Source organism: Pan troglodytes, chromosome 12 (genome assembly GCF_028858775.2).
Source record: "Pan troglodytes isolate AG18354 chromosome 12, NHGRI_mPanTro3-v2.0_pri, whole genome shotgun sequence".
Classification (NCBI taxonomy): Eukaryota; Metazoa; Chordata; class Mammalia; order Primates; family Hominidae; genus Pan; species Pan troglodytes.
This window is the reverse complement of record NC_072410.2, coordinates 83,999,844-84,008,805: the sequence shown is the minus strand read 5'-3', so window position 1 is coordinate 84,008,805 and position 8,962 is coordinate 83,999,844. Positions and strand designations below refer to the sequence as shown.

The window sequence follows — 8,962 nt, the reverse complement described above, 5'->3', positions numbered from 1 at the left end:
TAGAAATGGGGTTTCGCCATGTTGGCCAGGCTGGTCTCGAACTCCTGATCTCAAGCAATCCTCCCGCCTCAGTCTCTCAAAGTGCTGGGATTACAGGAGTGAGCCACCACACCCAACCAAAGCATTTTCATGCTTGGAAAACTATCTTACCTTCACTTTACTGCTAGGGAAACCAATCCTCCCTCTCTGAGGCTGTAAAACCTTCCCTCTGGGCAGGGCAGATTACAGCAATCAATTTGGAGACACCCTCTCTAAAATTGGATCCTTCCTTCCTTCCTTCCTTCCTTCCTTCCTCCCTCCCTCCCTTCGTTCTTTCTTTTTTTTCAATGTCTTGCCCTGTCGCCCAGGCTGGAGTGCAGTGGTGCAGTCTCAGCTTACTGCAACCTCTGCCTCCAAGGTTCAAGCGATTCTTGGTTCCTTGGCCTCCTGAGCAGCTGGGACTACAGGTGCGCACCACCACATCCGGCTAATTTTTTGTATTTTTAGTAGAGATGGGGTTCCACCATGTTGGCCAGGCTGGTCTCCAACTCCTGACCTCAAGCGATCCACTGGCCTCGGCCTCCCAAAGTGCTGGGATTGTAGTCATAAGCCACCTCTCCCAGCCTAAAATTGGATTTTCTTCTTTCTTTCTCTTTCTTTCTTTCTTTCTTTTTCTTTCTTTCTTTCTTTTTTTTTTTTTTTTGAGATGGAATCTTTCTCTGTCGCCCAGACTGGAGTACAGTAGTGCGATCTCAGCTCACTGCAACCTCCACCACCTGGGTTCAAGTGATTCTCCTGCATCAGCCTCCCGAGTAGCTGGGATTACAGGCTCAAGTCACCATGCCTGGGTAATTTTTGTATTTTTAGTAGAGATGGGGTTTCATCATATTGATCAGGCTGGTCTTGAACTCCTGACCTTGTAATCCTCCCACCTTGGCCTCCCAAAGTCTTGGGATTACAGGCGTGAGCCACCGTGCCCGGCCTGGATTTTCTGTTAGAGAGATGGTTGTTCTGGAGTCTTTTTCGTAATACTATTGGTCTAAGCAGGAAAGTATATTTTACATAATGTCTCACGGTGTAGCTACTCTATACTTCACTATTTTCCCCATATCCAATTTCTCAGCATCCTTTCTAATATGCTAATTTAATCATATCATCATCCCATAAATCAAAATGTCCCCATTCTCTGTAGCTTATTTACTGATTCTAATCCTTTCTAATATACTAATTGAATCATGCCACTCCATATATCAAAATTTCTCCATTGTCTATAGCCTATTTACTCATTCACCAAATGAGTGAATGTTTGAAAGTAATTAGAATAGTGCCTGGCACAAGTTCTAACAAACAGAAGTTTGTTAAAGAAGTGGCTGGGTACTGTGTCTCACCCCTGTAATCCTAGTACTTTGAGAGGCCAAGGCTGGCAGATTGTTTGAGCCCAGGAGTTCAAGACCAGTGTAGCAACACAGTGAGACCCTGTCTCTACAAAAAATTACCCAGGCATGGTGGAGCGTTCCTGTAGTCCCAACTACTTGGGAGGCCAAGGTAGGAGGATTGCTTGATCCTGGGAGATCAAGGCTGCAATGAGCCAAGTGGCGCCACTACACTCCAGCCTGCATGACAGAGTAAGACTGTGTAAAATAATAACAATAATAAATAAATAAAATAAAATAAATCATTTTGGATTTGGCAGAGAAAGGTATGTGTGTGTTTGTGGGTTTGAGGGTGAGGCAGGCAAACCTTTGGAAGGAGATAGAGGAGAAGTAGAAAAGAAGAGAATGTGAGGAGAGGGACACCAACTGGAGTGAGAGAGGCTCTAGGGGGACCAAGGGTAAGGGCTGACCTAGGAAAGGAGGTGGCACCATTTGAACTTAGTGACAACCAGCTACAGGAGAGGGCCATTCTGAGAACTCGTATTAGGAAGTGGGCTGGGCAACAGTCTCTTAGAAGTCAGTGATTTGCATCAGCAGTTCCCGAGAATTTTACTTAGGAGGCTAAAGGGGCAAAAAGGTAGGGAAATTGCCCCAGTCTCATCACCTTAAAAAGGGTAACTGGCCAGGTAGGGTGACTCATGCCTGTAATCCCAGCAGTTTGCGAGGCCGAGGCAGGAGGATCGCTTGAGCTCGCTTGAGCTCAGGAGTTAAGAGACCATCCTCGGCAACATGGCAAGACCTTGTCTCTACCAAAAATTAAAACAAACAAACAGAAAAACATTAGCAGGGAGGGCATGGTGGCACATGCCTGTAGTCCCTGTTACTCTGGAAGCTGGGACAGGAGGATCGCTTGAACCCAGGAAATCCAGTCTGCAGTGAATCATGATCCTTGCACTGCACTTCACCCTGGAAGAAAGAATGAGACCCTGTCTCAAAACCAAAACCAAAAACAAAACAAAAAAAGGATGGGGAGTAACTGAAGTTTACCTTGACACTAGTTTCTACTTGTAGAATACACACACACACACACGCACAAAGGCCAAAGTCTTTCGTTCTGGAGTATAGAGTATAGCTTAAAATGAAAATGTACAGTTTGTTGGCGGGGCACGGTGGCTCACGCCTGTAATCCCAGCATTTTGGGATGCCGAGGCAGGCAGATCACAAGGTCAAGAGATCAAGACCATCCCAGCCAACATGGCGAAACCCCTTCTGTACTAAAAAAACACAAAAATTAGCTGGGCATGGTGACAGGCGCCTGTAGTCCCAGCTAGTCAGGACGCTGAGGCAGGAGAATCACTTGAACCCAGGAGGCGGAAGTTGCAGTGAGCTGAGATCGTGCCATTGCACTCCAGCCTGGTGATAGAGCGAGACTCCGTCTCGCTAAAAAAAAAAAGAAAAGAAAATGAACAGTTTGTCACATGTTGGTTATAACTCTTTTGGACTGAATTTTTACGAGTTCAAGTGTTTTCCTTCACACTGTGATAACAATTGGCACTTATATGAGCTCTTTGTAGATTTACAGAGGGCTTTAACCAGCAAAATCTAAGAATCCACTAAAACTACATTAATATAATCAGCCAATCATGCAATGAATAAAGGCTATGGGAAAGATTCAAATGATGACAATAAGAAAATATACTTTGAAGATTATATGGAACCTAAATCTCAAGGAGTAAGGGAAAAGCTGATAAATTTTTGATGTTTTCTACACCTTTGTTTAATAGTGTTTTCATTTGGTTTTTGTAAATCTCCCTTGGTTTTTACATTTCCAGGAATTCAGCGTTTACCACCTTGTACCATTTTTCAGTCCTAAAAAAGATTCTGGATCATGCCAGAAGCCAGTTAAGTGCGTGACCAGAAATCCGTAGCAGAAGCAAGTCTTTTGCACTTTTCCACTGGAGGGGTTTATAGAGAATGATCTGCTACATAAAATTCAATCCGGTTTGGTTCATTTCTTTCTAGCTTCTGCACCTTTCTCAAGATTGTACTGAGGGCACATCCCAAAAGAGCAGGCAGTTTAATTGCCTATACAAGCCAAGCAAACAAGAAATACCTTGGCCGTGTCAGAGGCGTTGGAACCAGAGTGACTCCGTTTTGAGTGAGGGCTAGGAAAATGAGGCTAGGACTTGCTGGTCTGCATTCTCAGAAAGTTAGGCATTCCCAGCCTCTAGATGTTTACGGTTAAGGGAAGAAATTAATAACGTTTACCGCCGGGCGCGGTGGCTCACACCTGTAATCCCAGCATTTTGGGAAGCCGAGGCGGGCGGATCACTTGAGGTCAGGAGTTTGAGACCAGTCTGGCCAACATTGCAAAAACCCGTCTCTACTAAAAATACAAAAATTAGCCAGATGTGGTGGCATGCCTGTAATCCTAGCCACTAGGGAGGCTGAGGCACGAGAATCGCTTGAAGCCGGGAGATGGAGGTTCCAGTGAGCCTCGATCGCACCATTGCACTCCACCTGGGTGACAGTGTGAGACTCTGTCTCAAAAAAAAAAAAAAAAAAAAAAAAAAGTTTACTAAACAGACCCAGACTTGGGAATGTCCAGATATCCCAATACCTGGAGAACAAAGGCATTCCTAATTTTGCTTTAAAGATAATAGTATTGATGCTTGAAAAATATAGTAATTAAGAAAATTAATGCTTTATCATAAACCGTTGTAGCAGAGCGCATCTCCTCATACATAGGACTATTGTATCTAGGGTGGACACTTTCCTCTTACTTTCGGGAACATCCTACTCTGTCTATGGAGCAGCTGTTCTTTCACCACTTTACTTTCTTAATAAACTTGCTTTTGCTTTGCACTGCGGACTCGCTCTGAATTCTTTCTTGCGCGAGATCCAACAACTCTCTCCTGGGGTCTGGATCAGGACCCCTTTCCTGTAGCAACCCTATCGCTCTTCTCCACGGCACGTTCACCTCACATTCCTAGAGCTTTAGGATTTACTCTGAGGGTTCATGTGCTTTGATTCTAAGGCGAAAGTGCATTTCCAAGTCTACTATCATTGAGGACCAGGCACGAGCTTTTTCCTCTTTATTTATTTTTATTTTTAATTTTTTTGAGACGGAGTTTCGCTCTTGTTGCCTAGGCTGGAGTGCAATGGTGCGATCTCAGCACACTGCAACCTCCGCCTCCCGGGTTCAAGCGATTCTCCTGTCTCAGCCTCCTGAGTAGCTGGGATTACAGGCGCCCGCCACTAGGCCCGGCTAATTTTTGGTATTTTTAGTAGAGACGGGGTTTCACCATGTTGGCCAGGCTGGTCTCGAACTCCTGACCGGTTTCGAACTCCTGATCCACCCGCCTCGGTATCCCAAAGCGCTGGGATTACAGGCGTGAGCCACCGCGCCCGGCCGCTTTTTCCTCTTTAAAGAAAAAAAGATTATTTGAACTGTCCGTCGTGGCAATGGAGAGGGATAGCCTTAGATGACATGGCGGTTCATTATTATTATTATTATTATTACAGAACAATCTTAGACCCTGTCCGCACCCTGCTCTCGAGGTCCCGCGACTCTCAGACCTCCAAGTAGGACTACAAAACAGAGGATTCTGGGGGAAGGAAGTGACGATCGGCGCAAAGCCTGCTGGTCTCAGGCGGCCTCCGCTCAACGATCCTTCCTCAAAGCATGGTTGCTGAGTACCCAGAGTTGCGAGGAGTTTTTTAACTGGTATTTTTCTCGTTTGTCAGGGTTAAACGTTAAGTACCATTTGGTTTTGAGTACAGTGTTAGGTATCGTGTGGCTGCAGGACAGGACCAGAAATCTAAGCTCTAGAGCTGTAGCCGCTGCCCCCTCGTTTGTGCATCCTTCAAACAAATTTTAAGGGGCAGTTGTCATAAATCGGGGGAGCCTCTCGATGGCGGGATCCAGCGGAGACACAGAGCCAGAGAGCGCGTGGGTGGATATCAGGAGAGTTCTCTGGTTCAGTTGAGGAGTGGGGTGAACTCCTTTGATCGATGGAAGGAAAAGCAGAGTTGAAGGATTTGAGCATCATCTGCAGGCCAGAGTGAAAGCGATTTGGAATGTGGTTGTGGATCGGAATAGACCTGTGCCAGATGAATTTCCTCAGACTGCACCCGCGGCAAATCGGTGACCCCTCTGCTTTAGGCCGAATTGTACATATTAACTATTTTCCTTTTCCTGATAAAAATTCTCAAGCAGCCTTTACACGTGTTCTTTTCCCCAACTATAGTATCAGTTCCTATCAGTACATGCATTAATACTTAATTGTATTAAGTAACTTATTACGAACTTGAGGCAAATCACAGATGTTCTCTGTCTCTAGGATAGGATGGAGATTAGGGATAAGACATTTGCTTACGTGGAACATATATTAACCAGCACTGGTGGTTGTTTCAGATCTAGCCAGGTGGCAATCATGAGTGAATGGATGAAGAAAGGCCCCTTAGAATGGCAAGATTACATTTACAAAGAGGTCCGAGTGACAGCCAGTGAGAAGAATGAGTATAAAGGATGGGTTTTAACTACAGACCCAGTCTCTGCCAAGTGAGTATGCATCCTACTTGCCTGAAATCTTGACACCCCTTTGTGCTGCCTGTACGTTATAGACAAACTAAGAAAGCAGATAAATGAAAAGCTAATTATTAATATTTTCATATAAGAATTTTTTGTTTGAGACAGGGTTCTACTGTCACCCAGGCTGGAATGCAGTGGCGAGATCTCGGCTCTTTGTAACCTCCACCTCGCAGGTTCAAGCGATTCTCCTGCCTTAGCCTCCCGAGTAGCTGGGACTACAGGCATTTGCCACCACGTCTGGCTAATTTTTGTATTTTTTGTGGAGACGGGGCTTCGCCATGTTGCCCAGGTTGGTCTCAAACTCCTGAGCTCCAAGGATCTGCCCGCCTTAGCGTCACAGAGTGCTGGCATTACAGGCTGAGTCACTGTACCCGGCCTACATATGAGCACTTAACTGCCTTTGAATCTAAATGCTGTTCTGACTATGGATTACCTTATCAGACCAGGCAACTTCATAGAAATTGGGCATAGAAATTATTCTTACTCTATATATATATATATATATATTTTTTTTTTTTTTTTTTTTTTTTTTTGGGGTTGGGGATGAAGTCTCACTCTGTTGCCCAGGCTGGAGTGGTGCAGTTACAATCTTGGCTCACTGCAACTTCTGCCTCCCAGGTTCAAGTGATTCTCATGCCTCAGCCTCCCCAGTAGCTGGGGTTACACACATGTGCCAACATGCCCCACTAATTTTTTGTATTTTTAGTAGAGACGGGCTTTCACTATGTTGGCCAGGCTGGTCTCAAACTCCTGACCTCAGGTGATCTGCCCACCTTGGCCTCCCAAAGTGCTAGGATCATAGGCTTGAGCCACCGTCCCCAGCCTATAATTTTGTTTATAAATACTTCACTATATCTCTTAAAAGAAAAGGACTTTAAGGCCAGGCATGGTGGCTCATGCCTGTAATCCGAGCACTTTGGGAGGCCGAGGTGGGTGGATCACGAGGTCAGGAGATCGAGACCATCCTGGCTAACACGGTGAAACCCCGTCTCTACTGAAAATACAAAAAAAATTAGCCGGGCGTGGTAGCAGGCACCTGTAGTCCCAGCTACTCAGGAGGCTGGGGCAGGAGAATGGCGTGAAGCTGGGAGGCAGAGCTTGCCGTGAGCTGAGATCGCGCCACTGCACTCTAGCCTGGACGACAGAGCAAGACTCCGTCTCAAAAAAAGAAAAAAAGAAAAAGATAAGGACTTTAAATAAATGTAACCACAAAAACTTTTTTTTTTTGAGATGGAGTCTCGCTGTGTTGCCCAGGCTGGAGTGCAGTGGCGTGATCTCAGTTCACTGCAACCTCCACCTTCCCAGTTCAAGTGATTCTCCTGCCTCAGGCTCCTAAGTAGCTGGGATTACAGGTGTGTATTTTTAGTAGAGATGGGGTTTCACCACGTTAGCCAGGACGGTCTCCATTTCCTGACCTTGCGATCCACCCACCTGACCTCCCAAAGTGTTGGGGTTATAGGCCTGAGCCACCTCACCTGACCTTTTTTTTTTGAGATGGAGCCTTGCTCTGTTGCCCAGGCTGGAGTTCAATGGCTCGATCTCGTCTCACTGCAACCTCTGCCTCCCAGATTCAAGTGATTCTCCTGCCTCAGCCTCCTAAGTAGCTGGGATTACAGACATGTGCTACCACACCCGGCTAATTTTTGTATTTTTAGTAGAGATGGGGTTTCACCATGTTGGCCAGGCTGGCCTTGAACTCCTTACCTCAAGTGATTTGCCCACCTTGTCCTCCCAAAGTGCTGGGATTACAGGCGTGAGCCACCATGCCCGGCCTAGTTATTGTTTTTTTAACTCTAAAAGTTAAGTCTACCCTGCCTTCTTCTTTTTTTTTTTTTTTCCACGACAGAGTCTTGCTCAGGCTGGAGTGCAGTGGCACGATCTCGGCTCACTGCAACCTCTGCCTCCCAGGTTCAAGCAATTCTCTGCCTCTGCCTCCCAAGTAGCTGGGATTACAGGTGACTGCCACCACGCCCAGCTAATATTTGTATTTTTAGTAGGGATTGGGTTTCACCATCTTGGCCAGAGGTTGGTCTTGAACTCCTGACCTCGTGACCCACCCGCCTCGGCCTCCCAAAGTGCTGGGATTACAGGCGTGAGCCACCGCGCCTGGCTACCCTGCCTTCTTTTCTAATACACATTTAAGGCATTCATAACTTGTTTAATCCTTTAATTGTATCCCACAATGATTGGCTGTAGGCTGGGCAAAAAGTTTACCTATTTAGGATCCTTAGTGAATGTTTGTTGAATAAATGGAAGCATTCATTGGTGACAGGATTAATTTCAAACAGAGTAGAGTGTCATCTATTATTTTAGTAACCTACTTGGGTTGATGATGCCTCTAAACTTACTTTTCCTCCAAAGTATCGTCCTTGTGAACTTCCTTGAAGATGGCAGCATGTCTGTGACCGGAATTATGGGACATGCTGTGCAGACTGTTGAAACTATGAATGAAGGGGACCATAGAGTGAGGGAGAAGCTGATGCATTTGTTCACGTCTGGAGACTGCAAAGCATACAGCCCAGAGGATCTGGAAGAGAGAAAGAACAGCCTAAAGAAATGGCTTGAGAAGAACCACATCCCCATCACTGAACAGGGAGATGCTCCAAGGACTCTCTGTGTGGCTGGGGTCCTGACTATAGACCCACCATATGGTCCAGAAAATTGCAGCAGCTCTAATGAGATTATTCTGTCGCGTGTTCAGGATCTTATTGAAGGACATCTTACAGCTTCCCAATGAGAGGCCAGGAAGTGTGAACATACTGATAGAAAAAGACTATATTTTATCCCTCATAAAATGTTTTAAATGTAAATGTACATGACTGTGTGTGTGTATGTGTGTGTGTGTATAATTCTTTGTTGTTTTGGTAAAATCAGAGGAGTGGGTTATAAGTGCTAATTTCCTTGGGAAATTAATGAACTAGGGCAAGTATAGCATCCCATGCATAAAATTAGCACAGGGACATCAGAATTTTTTTTTTTTTCAAGCTTTGACACACTCAGCTTTTTAATATCTGTA

The 8,962-nt window shown here is 45.4% G+C and overlaps 1 protein-coding gene across 2 annotated transcripts; it reads left to right on the top strand.

Annotated features, from left to right (window-relative positions):
- Window positions 1-4,927: 4,927 nt before the first annotated feature.
- On the top strand, window positions 4,928-8,756 carry GEMIN6 (gem nuclear organelle associated protein 6). 2 transcript variants are annotated; one of them, XM_009442348.4, is made up of 3 exons: window positions 4,928-5,079; window positions 5,770-5,916; window positions 8,308-8,756. In XM_009442348.4, the coding sequence occupies exons 2-3, from the start codon at window positions 5,789-5,791 to the stop codon at window positions 8,681-8,683; spliced, it is 504 nt and encodes a 167-aa protein (XP_009440623.1). In that variant the 5' UTR covers window positions 4,928-5,079; window positions 5,770-5,788; the 3' UTR covers window positions 8,684-8,756. The 2 variants fall into 2 exon arrangements, with proteins under 2 accessions (XP_009440623.1, XP_009440624.1); XM_009442349.5 differs by having other exon boundaries at window positions 4,997-5,525.
- The last annotated feature ends 206 nt before the right edge of the window (window positions 8,757-8,962 follow it).

Excerpts from the sequence above, each read along its gene's own strand:
- GEMIN6 (XM_009442348.4), top strand. The coding sequence starts at position 5,789 with ATGAGTGAATGGATGAAGAAAGGCCCCTTAGAATGGCAAGATTACATT. Across the intron at positions 5,917-8,307 it reads ACAGACCCAGTCTCTGCCAA|TATCGTCCTTGTGAACTTCC; the intron begins GTGAGTATGCAT and ends TTTCCTCCAAAG.